The following is a 22653-nucleotide window of genomic DNA, read 5'->3' on the forward strand; positions in this document are numbered from 1 at the left end:
TAGGATGGTGTTAGTTCTTTATCAAATAAAAAGATAGAATATTATGTGGTAATATGTTGTTTTAATACTTTAATTAAGAGAAAAAACAATTACACAAAAAAAACATTAAATTAATTTACTTTGATAATTTATTTGCCTACATTGATGTATTGAATTTAAATAGTGATAGCTGAATTTTATACTTTTAATATGAGAAAACAGTTGTTTAACGAAATATTATATATTCCTTGCATTTAATTTAAATAAATAACGTCAAGACGTATAATAACTGCTATGTAATGTTGCGTATGTTCTGGGGATGGTGCTTAGCAGCTAATTTGGTGAGAATTTGAAGCCTGTTAAACAAACTAAATTTGAAAATTGGGCTTAAGAGCTCAATAAAATACCAAATTGTATAAATATGGAACTGTCGGAGAGAAATGTATTTTGGAAAGCGCCATTCGTATGCTAAAGTAAAACCACAAAGCGTCATCTACAAATCATTACGTTGGATAGCGTCGAGAAAGATACCAAGCTATCGAAGTTGTGTGCGTTGCCAGAACATAGAAATTGTAACGTGTAGTTATGTTAAACTCTTAGACCTAAACTTTAGAAGTTTTATTGAACTTGAATGTAAGTCCTTTTATTTATTTATTTTTCCATTTAAGTTCGTTTTCATAGTAGACTGCAATTACAGTTATAGAGTATTTATTATATAAAACTTAAAGAGATTTATACTGCAAGAGTGACTGAAAGATGTCGATGAGCTTGATAAATTGAATTTGATTTTGAAGCTTTGACTTTTAACTTTTAAAAATTTATTTAGTTTACGTTCAATTTAAGTCACGAACTATGATGAAGTTAAATGTATAATAAATATGTCGAATAGTTTAGTTCATTATTGGGCGGTGTTGTATGCTGTGTTAGTATTACTATGAGTGATTAGTAATATAACTATTAGTGGTACTTGTTTTTTTAATACATGTGTAAGATATACAGGGGTTAGAACTATAAAATTTTAATATATAAGTAATAATATTTTAGTTAATAGTACTACTAGTACATTTAGCGTTACTACGAAGTGTGGTTGTGTGGGACAAGCAGCTACAAGTCCTGCAGGGTACAGTCCTATTCGTAAAAGTGATCATTAGTACTAGTGATCGATTCTTTTTGTTTTTTTTTTGTTTGTTGTAACTTGTATGAGCACTTCTAATGAACTTAGAATGAACTGTTTTGTAATGGTGATGAAAATGTAGACTACAAGTGTGATGGAACATATGTAAAGGTAAATTAAACGTTCTACCTGATAGATGTGTTACTCAATTGTTAGGTACAAGTAAACCTATCTGGTAAACAAAGAAAAATGTAGTGATTGGTAAAGTGACTAAAGAGAAAATTAAATTTAAATCTGGTATGAGAAAGAGTTTAAAGTACAGATGAAGAGAAAAGCATTTAATAGAAAGTACTCCATAAGGAAACTACAAAGATAAGGAAAAGAACAAAATCCAAAGAAAATTTGTCAGTATATGAAGTTAAAACAGTATTAGCAATCTAACTTTGAGTGTTGAAAATAGAAACTAACAAAAAATGACTGAGAAAAGTTTTAAAATTTTCACAATTTATAAAACTTTGGGATCTTTTAATATTGAATAAAGACAGGATGATGTCTTTATATCTTGGGTAACAGTGTATTGAAGAAAAGGTGAACTGAATTTGAGTAAATTGCCTGAACTTTATATGAACTCATAAAAAGTATATTTGACACATTGTAAAGAAATAAAAATATTAGTGAATGGAAGGAAGTTATAATTTATGGTGTGTTTAAGACAGGAAGTAGAAAATTACCAAAGAGTTAGACTTGTCAGCTTGATACATATTGCATCAAAAGTATTTGGATTAATTGTAGGATATAGTTATTTAACATTTTAAAGTAAATAAATTATCCTTTATTCATTAATGTCATTTTGCATCTTAATGGTTATTACATGTGATATGGTGATACACTTCAGTTTGATTTTATGAAGGCCACTAATAAAGCATCTTACATGAGACTATTGAGTGAAATGAAAAGCTATGGGGTAAGTGATTAATATTTTGGAATGGATTACAGCATTTTTGTCTAATAGGAAATGAATATGTGTATATAACTAATTTTTCTATGTATCTAGTGGAATTTTCCAAGAAAGTGTGCTTCTTTTGGTTTTATTTGTTATTTATATCACTGATGAGCCAGAAGCTATGAACTGTTCAAATATGAATGTATTTGTTGATGATGCTAAGATTTGTAAGAATGTAAATGATTGGTGGTTGTGATAAATTGCAAGATAATTCAAATGCGTTGACAAAATGACTTAAGAGTTGCTTACTCAGAGAAGTGGAAGGGTTTATGTTTTGAAATTTGTAAACTCCGTTTTCCTCAATAGTCATGAAATAGCACACTTTAAAAAGGACCTAATTGTTACTATTGATTCAGAATTATTTGAATATTATATGCAAAAAAATATTAAAGTGAATAGTATAATGTCTTTTACAAGATGGGCTTTTGTGCATATGGATGGAGAGGTATGTTTATTTATACAAAAGGCTTGCAAGACCTCACGTGGAATATTCCAAATAAGGTTGTAATTTTTTAAAGGATATAAAAGCACTTGAAAATATTCAGTGAAGGTGTGCTAGGCTTATACCATCTTGTGTAATTTAAGGTATTATGAGAGATTAAGAAAACTGAAAGTACCAAGTTCAACATACAAGAGATTAACAGTAGAAATGGTAGACATGTAAGCAGTTTAACAAATTTCAGAGGTAACTATGAACCTTGATCTAGCAATCATTGAAAATGGGACATGAGGCCATAGCAAAGAATTATCCATAAAGATGCCAAACATGGGAGAATGTTTTTTATAAGACTAATTTAACTATAGAATTCACTTGGAGAAAAAAATGTTATCGGTATTGAGTATTGCAGCATTTGAAGCCAGACTGGATAAGCATTGGAAGTATAACCCATTCATCTACAACTACTAAGCTACTCTATTGGGCAGCTGGATGTCATCTGGTGTTTTATGAAGGGTTGAGTCTGTATTTGAGGATCACCTAAGAGGTTTCTTACCTCTCATTAGGACACTACTGTTTAGAGACTTAGTTTTATAATTCATCTGAATCAATGTGTAATTATTTCATTTGACATATTTATATTCACTGCACAGGTAATCTTAGCTTTTCTGGAAATGTGGGCATCACTTGCATCCCCCATGCCTTTTTGACAAGAACACAAGAGATATGTTTAACCTATAATGATGGGTATCCTTTACTCTGCATGTCATGAAGTTTGTGACTTGCATTCTAAATTTTATTATTCTACTTTATTTATATTATAACCATTAGTATAGCATAAAATTCTAGCTAGTAATCCTTATTTTAATAGTATATAAGTTTTAAGTTCTTAATTGTACAAGATATTTTTTAAATACTGAATTTTCCATAATGTAACACTTTCTCTAGATATCTCCATTTCTCTATTTTATCCACCAGGTGTGGAATTAAAAGCAAGTTACTCACTATAAAATCATCATCACTTAGACAAACTAATTTATAGCCTTCAGGTTTGTTGGTTACAGAGTTATCAAGTAGAAAATCAGACCCCTCTTGTCACATCCTCTCATTCAGGATTTGTTAATAGTTTTCTCTTACATCTGGTTCTGTATTATCTATAACCAATAGAAAGCCAACATTTTTATCTATCAAATGTATTGCATTATATTGTTTTCTAGACATAGAATTGTCACTTTGTTGTTAGTACAAGCTTCATTCTCAGTTGAAAGATAACGACTAGCTTGGATGAATTTGTAATGGCTCTTGTCACATTGTTAGAAAGCCAGAAAAATTGTGAGAGTTAGAAGAAATTGACAACTTTTTTCATGTTATTAGTTTGTTTTTTGGTGCATTATTCATTATAAAACAACTTGGGACATTGCAACTGTTAGCATAAAAGAAAAAGTAGGGTTAAATATAATTAAGAATCAACAGAAAGAAAAAAAAGGAGATTCGGGTAAATACGTGATTTCATGTTTTTCATGTTTATTGTTTATTATATTAAAATTAAACAAAATGTAAATATAGGGGTCTCTTTAGGCTATATGAGGTAAAATAATACAATAAAAATGTTTCACAGGCAGCTCATTGGTAACATAATTCAACATTATAACATTTTCACATTCTCCAAGTGGTTTACAGCTTATAATAGTGAGAATAGTAGTTAGACACAATTCAAAGGGCAATGAAAGAATATGTTTAATTGTAAATAGATGTTTTGCATTACAAGCTTATAGCTATGTAGGATAAACAAATGTAGTTTCGTGTTGCAATACAAAGTCATTTTTGAAAGAAAAAAAAAAAGTGAATTTTTATTTTTTGTTATTTTTTATGTTTTTTTTAAGGTGGTTATAAGGTTGGTCAAGTTAGCCAACATAGTATGGGGTTAGATTAGAGAAACTAACAGATAAAATATAAAGTTTACTGAAAACAAACATTTTAAATATATTTAGGAGGTTTAAGAGATTACACACACAAAATATTAAATTTTTGTGATGAAAGGTATTTTTAATCTTAACATAAAAATCACTTTGCACATGAACAATTCAAAACAAATAATCTATTTATGAACAAACCTTTTAGTTTATTTAAAGTACTTCAAGAAATGATTATTTTATGTTAAAGATTTTTATAATATTTACAGAAAAACTGCCAAATTTTGTGAAGATATACATACTGTAATAAAAGTTAGTAATATCAAATATACAAAAACTTTGAGTGCAAAGAGGTCATGTGATCAGTCAAATTGAGGGAGCTTGTGTTGAGAGAGTTAATGGTCTTTATGTAACTAAGGGATTATATACATCAATTCACTGTATTCTCTACTTTCCATCGCCTTGAACATTCTTCAACCTCGAGGTATTAACTCAGGACACTACTATAATAAGGGTTTCTTTTGTCCAGAGTTCCATCTCTTCATGAACACTTTGCTTCAGGAATGGAATGCATATACCAACAGTCAGAAATTCCAGGATCTATGCATGTATGACAAGGCTTCCCTGCAAAATGTTTGTCCTCCTTGTTTCTCAAAAAGCAATGCCTCATGCTCTTGGGCTTATTAAAGAGAAAATTGTCACACAGGATATCTTATGTTTCTCATTGAGTAGGCACTTGGTCCAGAATTCCTTGTTTTCAAGTCTTGGACCTCTTTTCTTGGGACCACTTCTATCATATTACCCTACTAGCTTGCAGTGTTTCACAGGTGCTGTGTGTGGTAGCAGATTAATTGTATTAATTGTCTCAACCTAAACAGATTTCCCTAACAAACTAGATGCTGCATTGCATGGTACTGTTGGACTAGCTCTCATTTTGTAACTGATTGTTGGATTGGCTTTTCATTGGAACAATTTGGCAGTTTGGTTACTAGTATCTCACCTTTGGGCTTTGGCAGTGGATGCATTCCATCAGGATGGGATTACAACTCTATGCCTTCCTTCCAATCCATAAGTTATCCAGGCTAGTAAATGTGATTTGTTGCATCCAAATGTTGGGTCCTGTTGAGAGTACCATATTGGTAACTAAACCAAGGTTTCTGCTTCTGTGGTACCTTCCAGAGTGTCCACCTCTTCTACTTCTTAGGACATCTCTGTAGAGGCAGCCATGACCTGACATTGTACACCCATATATCCAGAAACTTAAGCTTCAGGCATAGAGGTTATGCAGTCATTTGTACAGTATAAGAGTTTAATTTCTAAAGTTGCCATCTTCCTGTCCCAGTCTTTGTTTAGTCCTGCAATGACAGCTACTAGAATTGGTGTATTGAGAGGAAGTTGAATACACTTTTATCAAAAGTCCCAACCTGTTTAAGGTAACCTTATTGACTACCATTTAATACTTGTGACAAAATATTCTTTGAGTCCATAATATTCTCCAGATTCCTCAAGTTAGTTTGGATTCTTGGCTCCAAATAAACATTCCAATTACCTAACTGGTATATTAAGACTGCAGGTTGAGCAGAAGGTTTGTGTACTTCAGTGTTGTTTATTTTCTCAACATAGTTCTGGTGGTTCAGGATGCATCACTTTGTGGCTCCAGACTGGGATATATTCATAACATTGTATCTTGTGATCCAATGGGACTATGGCCCTATAATTTCAACCCTAAGTAGTGTAATCTTGGCTGTCTGATTGGGGCCTTTCCACTAGTGATGATAAATCATAAAATTCCACAAACAGTCCATAAATTACGTTCCACGTGAAGAACATACCTGTTCTGGATGTAGTGTGGTTCTCCCCTTCTCTGGGATGCTAAACTTCTGTTTACACACCCATGATCTATGCAGATGCTTTTTTTATGGACAGTGTCCTTGCTGGCTTCTTCTCATTAATGTGGGGGTTCTAATTATAAGTATGAGAGGTTGTATGTGTTTTGAAAGGTAATATTTTCTTAAATTGAAAATGTATTTCCAATAATACCTTCTCTCACACTTTCCCATTCATTTTTCCCTACTAAGAGCTGGTGTTAGAGACTGGGACTGAGTTAGTCAACTCCAGCTGGCACAAATATGTTCTTAAAAACTTATTTATAACCAGTTGAGAAACAGTGTCAACAGGAGACAATTCTCATTTATGACTTAAAAACAGAGAACTAATAATGCATAACATTGCAGTGCGACATTTTTAGTATTTTGCACTATACTTGCATACATTTTAAAGACAACGAAGGACCTGTTGGTCCATCTAGGCCATACCATCCACTTTACTAAACTCTAAAATAAAATATTCCAAACCAACCTTTCTTCTTTACCTGTTTGGCTGAAGCTTGTGTGCTGCATCATATCACAAAACTTTGCAACACACTCTTTTCCAGATGTAATGTTACCTCTTCCAGCATTATTCTTCCATTTCCAACTGCTTGTTCATTATCTTTTTATATCTCACCCTTGGTTTTTCTATGAGTTTTCTTCCAGTTGGTATCCACTTCATATATTTCTTCATGTAACTCTTCATCCACTCACTTAACATCTATATAGCATCTGAACTGTCTCCTCTTGATAAAGTCCAGAATAAATCCATTGCAAGAATTTTTTGTATCTTCATGTTTCATTCCATATCTATGAGTAACTCCATATGCGAGTCTCAAGGCTCTCATCTCTGCTGCCTTTATTTTATATACTTCTGAGCTATATATCAGTCATGGTCTTAATAAGGTCTTATAAATTTTATCTTCATTGGTATTTCTCTTTATTTATGTCAAGAATACAGTATTCCAATGTTTTTGCTGTAGGCTGCAATTCTGTGGTCTTATCTCTCTCTCTCTCTCTCTCTCTCTCTCTCTTCTTCACTATCAAGGTTTACTCCAAGATATTTAAAATTGTTTCTTTTTATCTAATGACTGACAACCCATATTTTGCAGTTTCTCTTTTACCATTAGCATTTTTAAATGTTCCAGTTACTCTTTGCTGCATTTCCTGTACCATTTTTGTAAATTTTATGTACAAGTTTTTTTGTTTTTTTTTTAAATTTTCATAATCTGCTTGCAGTTTTTCTTCAAAATCTTCCCTTACTCTTGCTCTGTTTATATGCTGATACTGTTCTTGCTGTTTCATATGCTCTTTTTCTACTTTTCCTTTCATCCACAACCTAAACTTGTATATTTTATTTTTAAGAGCATATTTCATCTTCTGTCATCCATGTTGTGCATTTTGTCCTATTTTCTTTAGTAGTTATAACTCCTGTGGCTTTCTCTTTGTTGATATTAGAAGGTCCTTTATGTTTCCCATGTTATTTTAACTTTATTTAAACTTCTGTTATGCAAATAACTTGTACTTTTCACTTACCTTATTTTGAAATTGGTTCATGACATTAATATTCAATTATTCAATTTTAAATCTTTTACACTTATGAGTTTATAAGTACTTGGTCTTGTTACTGTTTTGCATATTACCAGCCTATAGTTTCACTCCAGGGAGGTAGGTGGTATACTTTTAACATCTGTGATTTTTCTCCTATTTAATGCTAACACTAAATTAACCATAGACTTATTAGGGTAACAATTATATATTCTGCATTTTTTATATCAAACCCATTTGTGAGCATCTTTATGTTGGAAGAAAGTTTTTGTAATTTTGTACTCAAAATAATTGATGTTATGCATATAATCTTCTTCCTTTTATAGAAGTTGGTAATTTTTATTTTTTTCCTCTCCTTTTACTTGATTGAGTCTTAAATATTTCAAGTATTATGAGATTTCTTTTATTCATTGCCTCTAATGTTTTCAGTATCCTTGTAGCCACATTAATGGTACTAATTTAAATATTCCTTGTTGTCAACATTAGAGTCTGTGTGTTCTGAGGCTCTGCTTGAGACTCCATATCAAATGTTAAATACCCCAGTTCCTTAATAGGTATTTTCTTGGTTTTCAGGACTGCTGATTTGTATCATCCCTTTGTTTCTGGCTCCTATGTAGTTCAGGTCCACTAGACCCAAGCAGATCAAGGTAGGTTTTAGTGCTACATCTCTTCAAAGTTAGTCTCTTATCCTAATAAGTGATAGCCCTTGTCATTCAAATATTTATTAAGCTTTTCCTTCAGTTGATTGCATCTACTGTATCTGAAAGCAATCCATTCCAAAGGTCATACCACTCTGTTAGAAAAATAAAGCAGTCTTAGCTAAAAGTGATTTTTGTCCTGCCAAAATTTACATTTGTGTTCCCTAGTCCTACTATTCTTACCATTAAATACAAATAAAGCTAATATATTAGAATTCGGTTGTCTTTACAATCTTAAACATTGTAATCACATCCTCTCTAACTTTCTCTTTTTAAGAAAAAAACAGTTTCACTTATTGTATTCTAGTATGACAGTCTCTCAAATTCAGGTATGATTCTTGTAGTTTCCTTTGAACCTTTTCCAAAAGTGCTAAGGCAAGGAGTCCAAGACCGAACACAGTATTCCATATGTGGTCTAACTATTGACCTATACAATAATATTATAACTTCTTTGTACTTCTATTTTTATATTACTGTAAATAAAACAAAAAATTACTGACAACAGCATATTACTTGGATGGCTTAAGAGACTGATAAACCAGAACACCAAAATCATTTTCTTAAATAACATTGTTAGTTAATCATATTAAAATTATAGTTATAATTCAAATTGTGATATTTCTCATGCGTTACCTTACACCTGTTATAATTAAAACCATCTGTCACTTGTCCGACTCACCAAATATTGGCAAATAATCCTGATCGTCTTGTAAGGCAGCAGCAACCTCTTTGCAGCCACCAACACCCAAACCTTTAATATCATCACAAATATAAATAATTTATTTTTTTTATCTGTGTCACTGATGTAAATTTAAAGCAAAAGAACTTCCCACCATCAAAACTGTGTGCATTTAATCAAGTTTCAGTTGTAATCTACCTGCATTGTTAAAAGGTCTATTAGTTAAGGACTTAAGTTTTTCAAATATTTCATGTTAGGGTAGGCTGGTATAAAATTGCTGAAATTGATGTTTTGATATGTTTAGCTTTGAAAGGTTTTGTTTGTATTCTGGGAACTCTTTTGATAATTTTGTGTGCATCAGTATTTGGCTTTTCTTTTATAATGATACAATATTTTTTCCAATTTTTGTTGTACTAAAAGCCTTTCTTATTAAAGTGGGTAACCCTTTGGTGGTGGCTTTTCTTTGACTCCACATATGATTCTCTATTCAGAGGGTGGCCTGTGGAGTTTAGGAACACAGAACAACTTGGGAATTATGTTATTGCTGTTAATATTTATATCAACTGAAAATTTTATTACCTTGTTTGGTAATTTGGTTTGCATTGATTATAAGTTTAAACATTTATCTTAAGGTTGCAAAGTTTGAAAATTAAAGCTTAGTTCTTTACAAAGTGTAATGATGCATTTTTTTTATAAATAAAAACAAAGTTACTTTTAACTTTATCTGCTAGTGTTATATTTTTCAATTAAGTATAAAGATTCTACTGTAGCTATTTGAAGTATTATTGTGAAATGTTTGAGTGTGAATTTTTCAAAAAAATATTGTATTGTTGATAACCTCTGTCCATCCAAACCATTTTGAAAACTGATTGAGATTTATTTATTTTTCACTCCAATCTGTTATTGTACATATCAGTGATTGCATCAGAACATTGAATTATGTGTAAAATGTAGTTCTTTTATTCATCAGAAGCATTGAATCTTCATTTTCTTTTTTCCATTGTTAAGGTTTCCAGTAATGACATGTTGAGTGTGTAAATGTAAAGATAATATAATCTTGGTGTGAAGAAAGAATGTTATTCATTCGATCATTATTGATGTGTAAAAAAGCTTAAAAATGTTTTTTTTGTAAGATACAAGTTTGTGTTGGAAATTTAATTTTGTAGGTTTTGGGTAGTCATTACCATAGGAATTTCTACTCAATAAAGCATTCTCGATTAATAAGTTATATGCTTTTGTGGATAAATGGGACAATGACGAATATTTTTATTAGATGGTTCAGACTTGTTTGGAAAGACTGCTGACAAATAAATGTTACATTTAATTTATATAAATTATCAAAATATGTGGTATTTAAATTTGTATAGGTTTATTAAATTAAAGTATTTGACTTCAATACCTTGGAATACAACATAAAGTAAATTGACTTTTTGGGATATATTAAAGTATATATTCCATTAATTTAAATGCAGTTGGGTCCATATATGTATGCATTTGTTCCTGTCAATACATGTCAAAAATTAATAGAGCAATGCACTTAAACATTTACACAAGGTGGAAAGTCTGCATTGGACAATCATCCCCAAACCTGGGGTGGTGGAATAGTTTGGCCTTTTTTTTTTTTTTTTTATAACTGTAAAGTGTAGTCACTTTTGTACCATATTTACTGGTCACTTTAAGGTTCAGACTACTTGTCATACTACAAAGAATGATCTTGATTGTTGATTATATTAAATCTGAGAAGGATTTTTCTGAGTTTTTAAAGGTGATCTTTCATATTTTCCAATATAAATGCATACAATTTTGAGAAGTGGCAGGACAAGGTTATGCAATCTCTCTGATCACTGTTGTTTTTACTGTGAATATGAGTAATACATTTCATTTATTGAAATTTATGAGGATTAGTGGAATACTTGTAACTTTGAGAAATATTATCCTTTCGTTTAACTGTTATCATATTGTTCAAATGAATAAATAGTCGCAAAGCTGATTTAGTAGTTTTCTCTTTTTTCACAGTTGAGCTAATTATGAAATCATCACACTCAGCATATTCTGTTGGTTGAACAACAAAGTCTTCAGATTTGAATCGGTTCATTTTTCCAGGTGTAACATTGAATAGTTTTCCTCAAACATTTCTGTTTAAATTGTTTACAGCTAAGTATATTCATTTTATTTTCTATTCAGTAGTATTAGTTTGGTAAATTGGGATTATGAAACCAAAATTTTATTTTTTCTGTAAATAGAGAAATAATGTAAATGATCTTGCATCTTGCAAACAGTTTATGATTACACTGTTTGATCATAGTCTAATGGTTATGATACTGTTCTTGAGGACTTGGATTTTTTGAAGACTGGTAGCATTAATGTGATGCTGTGGTTGATTATGTCCACATTTTGAAACATTCCATCTAATTAACATTCAGACATTGTGCATTTTATTATGTACTGATATGTTTCAATTCCTTAATCTGCTGGTATATAACACTATTTATCTGTTTCCTTTGAACTCCATGAATGAACTGGCTTCTTGTTGCTTCATCATTATAAGCAAGTTGCTGTAGTTGCCTAGTAATTATCTTTGTTTAATCATAAGTTATTTCATAGTACTTAATACAAATTTTAGTGTTTCCTTTTTTAAATGCAGTTATTTGAAGATTTTAACACATAAGCAACAGGTATTATGATTGTTACAATGTGGCTGAATTTGGACTTGGGACCCTGTTTATTTGTGTTTAATCATTACAGTATTAAGGAAAATAATCCATTTATGAGAATTATTAATCAAAATACTAACTACACTAATCAAAATATTAATTTAGCCAAGCAGTAAGTAAACAAGTCATTGTTACTTGCTTTACAACTACAGTATAAAAGTGCGTGCACTTTCAGTATCCCATGTTTAATAACAAATTATATTTGAGTATTTGTCTACAGGTGATATCTAATAAGTATAACATTCTTAATTTTTCAGAGAAAATGCATACATTCACAGACAACATTAACAAGTATTGCATTAAAAGGTTTATTGAAACACATGCTATATGTAAACTTTAAAAATTTTTACTTGACTAACATTATTTCCAAAAGTATTTAAATTATTGTATTTATATTGGCTTCCTAATAAATAGGTAATGACAGTAAGTTTTTGTAATACATCAGCTGTTTAGGAAGTGTCTTTTTATAGTTGCTATAGGTATGTTTCTTTGTTATAATATATGATTTAACTTGCTACAGATAATTGCTTCCCATTACTCACAAAAATTGTTGTTTTTTAGGTTTGTTGAACCAAATACTTGAAGTAAATCCTCACTGGAAAAATAGTTCCTATATTTAGTACTACTATATTAATCTTATATTAATATTGGTTTAACTTAATTGTAAAAAATAAACAGTGTTGTAATGTGTTCTGTCATTTGGCAAATTCTTTTAGATTACTTGGTGAAAATAAAGCAAAGGCTGTGTCACATCACAATCCCAAGATAGCTTATTTTTCTTTAAGGTGTGCCACAAGCTACTTTCACTTTTATTCCCATTGTCACCAAATAACTCAACAGTCTTCATTATTTTATTTTGCCATGTCATTAATTACATAGTTATAAAAATTGAGACCAAATCAAGTATTCCAGAACCCAAAAGTATTATTACCTATAGTTGTGTTTCATAAAATGTGAACTATTCAAAGTAAAACAAGCTTCCTTTAACTATAGATCATTTTCTCGTATTGAAAGATTTATGTTGTCTGTTTGTGGAAAGTGTGGTTTAATTGTATTAAACTGCCTGTATAGCTATTGCATGAATATTTAAATGCTCTTGGACATACTTCTTAGTTGTGTTTAGACTTGAATACCATAGCAATGAGTTATTTATTTTTATTCTTTTTTTTGCTCTTTTATTACCTGATATCAAGAATTAACAATATATATGTGTAATCACTAGAGGGAGTACCCATCCACTGGATGGGAAGATGTGTAAATTTGTTATTAATGGAAGGTTATCTTAGGACATAAAGTTGCTTCCCTTATGTGGAATTTTTAAAAACTTCCCACAAGAAACATAAAATACAAAACTGAAAATTTGTATGTACCCCCACATGGACCTAATGAACCTGTTCTGATGATCCATCCACACTCTGCAAAGTAGTTATAGACAGACAACATTATTATTATATTTATATAGATATATTCAATCACAAATGAATTGATCCTATTTATATTGGTTAACATTATATTAAACAATGTGTCTGTGATACTTTATAGTGATGATGCAAGTGCCATCACTACTATCTTGTTTTTATTGTTTTTAAAGGATTAATATTCACTATTCCTGCAATTATTTCTCTTTTTGAAAAGTTTATTTTCTATATAATATGCTAGTTAAGTGGCAAGTTGATATCTTCAGAGAATGCATGTACATCATTGTTGACACAGCTTTACCCATTAGCACAATATACATTGTCATTAAATTGCAAAACCTGCATTAAAACAAACAAATATTTCTATGTATTCTTTTAAGTTTTTTAGAATTGACATGATAAAATGATTATGCCATTGCTTAGGCAGACAAACTGCTGAGTTAAGTGTAATATTACAAATACTAGTGTTAACTTCAGCTGTTTGGTATTAGATTAACATACGTTAGGCTTGTTTATGTTGATCTCGAGCTAACTCACTGTAGACTACATGTACATAATTTCTAACTGTGTATCCATTTAGAAATGTGTTGCACTGCTTGTATTATATCATTAATATTATACAAGTTTATAAAATCAATTTTGGAAAAGTTGACTTGATAATCACTGATTAGAAAGCATTAATTACTACTCTTTATCAGGCTATCAAAAAATAATTGTCAGAAAACCTTTTAATTTAATTTAATAAATGTAGTTTAGGCTATAGGGATAACTATTATGCATTTAAAGATGCACCATATACTATGTTGAAAGCATATGCAGTTACTTAGTATGTGACTCTTTTCATAATAAAGAAACATTCCTTGAAACATTTTCTTTTTGAGTATGCTTATTGGGTTTATTTTGTAGACTATAAATCAAATTGAATTTTTGTGTAAGAATGATCCTGTGACAAAAGGTGTATGACTGAAATTTCTTTTAACAGGAAATGAGAAGAAGACAGCATGAAGATGCTATCTTGTCCATAATTAGTATCTACACAGTGTGTGTCACCATCTGCTGCACAGGATTAGTTTTGTTCTTCTGTTTGAATCATATTTTAATCACAGATGACAACACCCTTTCTTCATTTTCAGAAGATGGTAGAAATGGATGTAAGATGCATATTTTTATTGTATTTTGAATATCTCCTATTAATCGACAATTCTTAATTATGCCACTTAACTCTGATTTATTACAATCAGTAATTTTTTTAGATTATACAGGCATTTGAATATTCATACAGATCATATAGAATGATCATTGTGTAATTTAAATATTTTTCATTATTATAGCCAAACCATTGCGTCATCTGTTGGAAATTTCTGGTTCCAACTGCACTCCACCTGGAATTGAACAATTTCCTAAACCCATGATGAGATATGAAGTACGACGGGCAGGGGGATTAGCATTCCACATTTTTGTAGCCCTATATATGTTCCTTGGCTTGGCTATAGTTTGTGATAAGTACTTTGTGTCGGCTGTAGAGAAAATTTGCGAAGGTATGTAGCTATTTTTCTTATTGAAGATTGAAATAGAAACAATGACTATTTGCTTTTCAAGTCAACTATACTGATGAATACTTAAAATATGACAATCTCAGGGAGAAATGTTTTGTTGCATACGTACCTTAGTTTTGTTTTGCTTTATAATCTTCAGGGTACATATCTGCTTATGCTTATCTTTTGACAAGTTCTCTCTGTTTCAATTATAACATGCACTATTCTTTAACTACAGTTTATAAAATCAGACTAGAATATATATTAAGTAAGAGAATGAATATAATACCATTATTATAATTTTTTTAAATTTCTTCTTTTATAATCAGTGTTTAAAATGAAATCTGATGTTGCTGGGGCAACTTTCATGGCAGCTGGCAGCTCAGCCCCAGAACTAGCAACAGCTGTTATAGGTGTTTTTATTGCTAAGGTGAGTTTAAGAAAATTTACTCCACTCAAACAATTTTATCTAAATACCACGGTACATTTAACTAAACAAATAATGTAGAAATGACATTTGATGTGATGTACTTAACCATCTTGATATGGGTATTTTCTTGGTACATGCCATGAGGTTTCACTGAGTTACATTCATAATTTAATTAAACTGCTTTCATATCATGATATGCATACAAACTTGGTATGCAGATGTGGCTAATAATCCAAATGTTAATGTTTTTATTTCATTATTTTATAAGACAATATTACAAAAAATTCCTGAATTTCTTTAAGTATGAAATTTGGCATTTGCTCTATAGATAACCCTTCTTCTTTAATTCATTCATCACCTCTCTGAGAAATATGAAACTAAATTTAAATTACTCATTATGTTGTTATTGGCAGTCAAAATGTCCTTTTTATTGCTTTCAAATTTATTTAATTATACTCAAAAGTGAAAGTCAGACCCTACTTATCTTGCCTACCTGTTGCATCCTCTCTTTCAGAAATTGTGAATAATTCTTTGATACTTTCAAGGCTATAATCAGGGGTTCAATTCCCCTTGGTGGGCACCATGGGATGGCATGATATGGCTTTGATATAAGAACACACACATTTAAAACCAATAAAATTAAGTTTTAGTATATCAGTTGACATTTTATTATATTTTTTTCTGTATGAGAATTGTCTATTTCACACACAGTTCAAACTATTCCTAAGGTTTGGGGAAGAGGGGAGGGTTCAAGCAGTTCATGAATGGTACTAGCATGTATTATACAATATTTGAATGAGAACTTTCATATTTTTACATGTACTGCCCAGTTGTTAGTATAATAACAGCTTTGAAGAACATGAATTTTGTTGTAGATGTCACATGTAACAAGTGCATTACTGAAACAGATTAATTTTGCTACAAGTACATTGGATTACTGAAAGCATACACCTGTCAAGCTATCTGTTATATTAATGTTTTGTTCACTTACTAGTATTAAAACATCTTTGATCAGTGTAAATGTATTTTTAAAATGTTTGATTAATTAAAATGTTAAAATCTTTTACAGTTCATAACTTTAACAGAATTTTATAAAATTATATTGTGTTGCAATATTATTGGATTTGATTTTAGTGCATTTTCTTAATCAGGTTTTGTTTAGTAAAATTAATTTTTCTAACCAATTTTTTAAAATTATTTCATAGCAGAATTTCTCCCAATTTACCAAAAGTATACTGAAGACAAAAGTGCTATTTCTTTAAGAACTAATCTGAAGTATTCTTATTCAGTCAAATCCAAATAGTATATTATATTTATTGAACAAAATTTTTCAACTTTAAAGATATGATAATCATTGTTGTCTTCCTTATAAATCTAGGATGACATTGGTATTGGGACAGTTGTTGGATCTGCTGTGTATAACATAGCATTTGTCATCAGCATCTGTGGTCTCTTTGCTGGAAGGGTATGCCCTTTTTATTGAGTTATGCTATCTAAACTTGGTGTAAGAATATGATATGCTAATATAGATGTCTCAGAATGACTTGTATAGGTATTAACAATTTTACTAATAAAGCAAAGAACAATGTTTCTAGGAAAATTGAAACGTTCTCTGCTTTATTAGTAAGTGTTCATACTCATACCAGCCATTCTGAGATACATTTTTACTTCAAGTGAGTTTCTCATCATCAAGGATTTGTCTATAGAAATGATTCTCTTCAAAATGTAAGGAAGTGTATTTATTATTTTTCTGTGAAGGAACAACTTGAGCTGTTATTTTTTGGGCAAAAATAAATTGGTTTTAAATTTTAATTATGGCATAACTCTTGGTGCATGTTCACCGTAACAGCTGCCTGTGAAGCATGATTCTATTTAGTTCCATTTTTGGTTTACAATAACTTACACTCAGTAATAGGTAAAGAATTGAAGTTGAGTGACATTTCTATTGTTTATCCTAAATTTATAACATAATATCATAAGTTTGCATCTTATTTATGTTGCATTTCACTATTGATTTCATGCTTTTATTTTTCATTTTCACACAAGTCGATTTTGTATCAGTACATCACTAATTCCATCATCTTTTAGAAATTTTTCTTTTCTTGCATGGATTAAATTTTTTGTAGCATGCAATGTATCAAAACCATTTGATGTAACTTTAAAATAATACTAAATGTTTGCATATAAAACAATTTAATATTATAAGCATGCATAATATTTGGAACTCAAAATCAAACCTAACAAATTATTGGTGCTATTGGAGTTTTACTAGTAAATATTTGGAAGACACTAGAAAAACATTTCTAGTTTACATTGAAGAAGAATGATTCACAGATTATTTCTGTTGAATATTAGTACCCATGTTACATGCATTTTAATTCTTTATATTGTAAGATTTGAAGCAGAAAGTTACTATGATTAGGAATAACAGATTGTTCCATGTGCTGGTGTCTTGCTGGTTTTGTTATCCTGTTTGGCCTGCATGAAATACCCAGGCAATTAGCACATGGGCCAGCCCTGGTACCTGCACTTACAAGTCAGTGAGTACACATGTGCACTCTAAATCCAGTGGAAAAGAGGGGGTTTTGCCAATTTTTCATGTCCATTTCTCATTCTGTACAATTGCATAAAGAGGTATTAGCAGCTGCTCAAATGTCGTCAGCCTAATGATTGTTCGTATGAGTTCATTAATTCTAATATGAATCAGTTTTATTTTTAACTATCTAAAACTCTTAAGGATTTAACAGGTAACAAAACTAGTGTCAATAACTATTTTGTTGTCATTGTCAGTTTTTTGTTTATTATTGTGTAGTTTACTAGTCAAGCCTTTTAATATTTTTGTAAATCTTGGATTATTTTGTTTTGGTAAGTCAGTATTGGGTTTTTGACAGTCCTCTGGGTTGAAATTATACTTCAGGTTTTGAAATTGTTTTTATATTCAGTTAAGTAATGATTAAAGGTGTGTGCATTTTTGTTGGATATTTGTCTTTTGTTCTTAATTGTAGATGCGTGTTTTTATGCATAATTGAAGTCTGTTGAAAATTAAAAAACAGTATTGTGTTTACTGTTTCTTCAACACCAAAAACCAATTTAAACAACTAGTTCTTTAAAAATATTTAATTCAGTGTAGAAGCAGAAATCTTGTGAGTGTTAGTTTATCAAGAGAAGTAATTTTCTACATGTTTTATCTCCCTGTACAAGATATTCCTAAATGCATCATTCTTTTGTAAGTTAAACTTACCAGATACCCTTGTATGTTATGTGTGTAAACAGTAATAGTTCAAGGTAAATAAAGCAACAAGCAACCTGGGTGATATCATTTATTAAAATGTTGGAATTTCTTAAGAAACAGGTGTGATTTTTAAGATTAAAATAAATCTACATTTTAGTGATAAAAGTAGTCAATTTAGAGCAAAATTAATTCAAAAATAGTGTTTTTTCATTTTGGAGAAGTTGCATGCATATTTTGTGATTTTAGAAGTGTTGGTATCAAGGATGCAGCTGGCTTAACTTGCACCACCTGACCTGTGCTGTTGCAGCATAGTTTTGCTGGTAACATAATACTATTTACAAGTGGTTGTTCATTGGAGGTAATAACAAGATAGAAATACATAAGCTACAGATGTTTTTCTTTCCATATTACATCAATTTGCCAATGTAATTAACAGACATTTTAGGCCTTTTGGTTTTCTATGCTTTGCCAGCCTTCAGTAATTAAACTAACTTTTAAGAATAAAATACTGTTTGCAGTACAGTACTGTGGAATTTTGTTGATTCAAGAATACATTAATCGGTTTCCTCCCAATCCAAGTTTGAAGTATCTGTTAGGTTTTGTGAAATAGGTAAAATAAAAGCACATACATGGAAATAAATTGGATTTTACTGTCAAAAATATTTGAAAACACAGATGATTTATATATATAAAAGTGGTGTATACATAGTTAACATTAAATACATGAAATATTGAACTATGATATAGTTACAAGTAATTGTAGATAAGAAAATGATGTTGCTAGTAGCAGTCGTGAATTTGTTACTGGAGTAAAAATTAACAGCAACCCTTTACTAGTTGCCTTTAAAAGTTAGTCAGACTTGATAAATATATAAATGTTAATATAGCATTCTTTCTTCCATGCCTAATGTTTTCCTTAATTTGTAGGATATAACATATAGGACTTAAATATATTTCACATTTGATTATAAATTTTTAATCAGGAGGTACTGAAATGATTTTAGGTTCATTTACATGCAAATAAACTGTGGAACCAATAGGCAACATATATAAAAGGTTAAAGTAAATTCATCTTTACCTTTAATTCTTGAATACCTGCAAGTGTCTGCATTTATGTACCAAAAGCAGCAAGTACTGTTGGTGATCACAGTTACTGTTCTATCAATTTCTGAAAAACAGTAAGATAATTATATCAACTGATTTGAAGTTCTAAATTTAGCTTCACAAATTTAAAATATTTATGATTAATGCACATGAAACACTGAAATTGTATGGCAGGAAGTTTTTTCATAATTACTTATCTGGAAGCATAAGAATTTTGTCAGTATAAACCATAGCCCAAGATAATTTATTTTATTATGGTGTGCTTTGTCAAAAAATTGTCCACAATCTAAATCTTCTTGAGTCCTAATGTATCTTGAATTGTGATATTACTTATTTTGTGGGCCTACTTGTTTTCTGTTATCAAAAAATTATAATTAACAATGTTATGCTGTTTTGTAGCTTTCATATCTAGTTCATAGGCAGAGTATTGTGTTTAAAGGGTAATAATGTGAAATAAACTTTTCATGACAGGAGATTTATCTGAATTGGTGGCCATTATTTCGAGATTGCTTCTTCTATCTTCTAAGTATCTTTACCTTGCTATGGGCTATTTATAATGAAGAAGTTTCCTGGTAAGTAATTTACACACATATATATTTCTATTTTGATTTATTTAATATATTTTTTTATGATTAAATTATTGAGATAAATGCTTTGAACTGTACAGCTGTAGTCATAAGTACATAGTAGATCTCAAGATACTTAAGTTCTGTTATCCTCTCAATGTGGATTCCACTATGTGGTGAGGGGACCTCCCAGGGAAGGTTCTGTGTCTTTCAGTTTACCTCCTCTGGGATCTAAACATCCACCCACGTGTTTGCTGTGCATGGTGACCTTTGAAGGGGAGGAGAGGATTCTGATGGTTGAAGAGTTTAACCCTAACATACCACTTTGGCCTAGAATTCCTGTAGACAGGCAGATTTGGGGTGGCTTCCCTTGGATAAATTGGCTGGTCCACTTGTGCTAGGGTCAACCAAGCACCAGTGTTTAATGTTCTCAATACGTGTTATGGACATATTTGATGCTGGTGTTTGGGTATAGTGCTCACTAAACCCAGGCATTGCTGCAGTGTCATTGTTTGGCATTGTACTGCTCCATGGTGGGTGGGATCAGTGGCACCAAAATATTCTGTTTTTATTATGGATCCTTTAAATAAAATCTTAAATAAAATAGTGAAAAAACAGTCCATTGATAAATGACCATGTCTTGAAGATTCTGAGCAGTAATATTCAACATCTGTAACACCTGTTGTACCTCATTTTCTTATACTACATTCTTTTTCAGACAAATCTTTAGGGCAAGTGTCTCCCTTTTTTCATTCAGAAGGGACTAGAAGGACTTGCTGGCTCTTCAAAGTCAGTAAAAAAGCTTTGATATGGTGACATTGGTGGAAATATCCACATCTCGACACAGCGAACTCTTTTTGCATTCAAAAGCAATTGGAGATATTACTATTGAGGTTACACCTCACTCTAATTTGAATTCATCACGAGGAGTTATTATTGAGAGGGATTTGAAGAACATCTCTGAGTTGGAGATTCTCACTGGTTTCTCCACCCAAGGAGTTTCTACAGTGAGGCATATCTCCACTCACAAAGATAGTTACAATGCTGACCAATGTCCTTATTCTGACATTTACATCACCATGTTCACCTGCCACCATCAAGGCAGGTTACCTTAATTGTAGGGTACAGCCATACATTTCAAATCCTCTCAGATGTTTCCAGTGTCAGCAGTTCAGTCACTCAAAGACGTAATGTTGTGGTTCCTTAATGTGTGCTCATTGTGGTGGAAAGGACCACGATGCTTATGAGTATGAAATGAACCCTCATTGCATGAATTGCAATGGCTCTCACCCGTCCTACTTTCGTTCTTGCCCTAAGAGGTTGGAAGAAAAAGAGGTGCAGTGTTTGAAAATGATTCAAAACATTACTTACCCTTAGGCTTGAAAGTTGCTGTCCACCACTTCATCTCAGACATATGCTGCTGCACTTCATTTCACTGCTACAGTGGGAGTGCAGACAGATCTCTTTGTGACTCCATAAGAATCATTCTCAAACCAAATGCAGAGTCTTAGGACATCCATGATTAAAAAAGTTGATGAATCTACTTCAACACCCATTTCTGTTCCTAACATACATTCCAACAAATCCCAAGTTCCACTTCCTTTGGTTCTGGGCACAGGTATTTCCTTGGATATATCTTTTCCCACCCCAAGAAGCAAAACAATCATTCATTCACGTCCTCAGTCATTGGAATCCTCTTCCAACAGCAAAGACCTGCCCAATTGACCTAGGTCAGGGTACCTGGAGGTCAATAGATCTCCCTTGAATAAAGACGGTAAATAAAAAAGACATGGTTGTAAACAGAAGGGTTCTCCATCCAATTCGCCTACATGTAAATAACAATGGCCACCTTGATACAATGGAACTGTCAAGGTTTACGTTCTAATCTGGATGACATCAAAACACTGATTGCTTCCTACTATCCTGTATGTCTTTCCTTACAGGAAACATTTCTGAAACCTGCCAATACAATCGCTTTTCAGTGGTTTTGTTTTCTATAGAAATGACAGGCTATGTGATGGATGAGTGCATGGAGAGGTGGCACTGTTGGTTGATCACCATATGCCCACCCTGTCTTTGCCACTCGACACACCCTTGGAGGCCATAGCCATCCGTGTTTCCTTTGGTCATACTATTACTATCTGTTCTTTCTACCTGTCACCTGGAGAGACCTATGATCAATCAGACCTTGATGCTCTCATTGAACAGTTGCTATCTCCCTTTTTAATCTCGGGAGACATTAATGGATATCACCCTCTCTGGGAAGGGCTGATATTGATAGGAAGGGTTGCTCCATAGTGTCAGTATTCTCTCTGATCACAACCTTTCTCTTTTCTATAGTGGTTCTTCTACTTATATTCATGCACCTAGTAAGTCTTTTACTGCTATTAATCTCTCAGTTTGCTCCCCCTCACTA

At 31.4% G+C, this 22653-nt stretch overlaps 1 protein-coding gene across 4 annotated transcripts in view; it reads left to right on the top strand.

Annotated features, from left to right (window-relative positions):
- Nucleotides 1-252: 252 nt before the first annotated feature.
- LOC143255677 (putative sodium/potassium/calcium exchanger CG1090) overlaps nucleotides 253-22653 on the top strand; it is a 52003-nt gene continuing 29602 nt past the window's right edge. The window contains exons 1-7 of one of the 4 annotated variants that reach the window (XM_076511725.1): nucleotides 253-612; nucleotides 8435-8508; nucleotides 14353-14521; nucleotides 14702-14908; nucleotides 15235-15335; nucleotides 16714-16800; nucleotides 20143-20243. In XM_076511725.1, the coding sequence (XP_076367840.1) occupies nucleotides 14356-14521; nucleotides 14702-14908; nucleotides 15235-15335; nucleotides 16714-16800; nucleotides 20143-20243 (662 nt within the window). In that variant the 5' untranslated portion in view covers nucleotides 253-612; nucleotides 8435-8508; nucleotides 14353-14355. The remainder of the gene's footprint in view (nucleotides 613-8434; nucleotides 8509-14352; nucleotides 14522-14701; nucleotides 14909-15234; nucleotides 15336-16713; nucleotides 16801-20142; nucleotides 20244-22653) is intronic. The other 3 variants (XM_076511722.1, XM_076511723.1, XM_076511724.1) reach the window with 3 other exon arrangements.

Source organism: Tachypleus tridentatus, chromosome 7 (genome assembly GCF_004210375.1).
Source record: "Tachypleus tridentatus isolate NWPU-2018 chromosome 7, ASM421037v1, whole genome shotgun sequence".
NCBI lineage: Eukaryota > Metazoa > Arthropoda > Merostomata > Xiphosura > Limulidae > Tachypleus > Tachypleus tridentatus.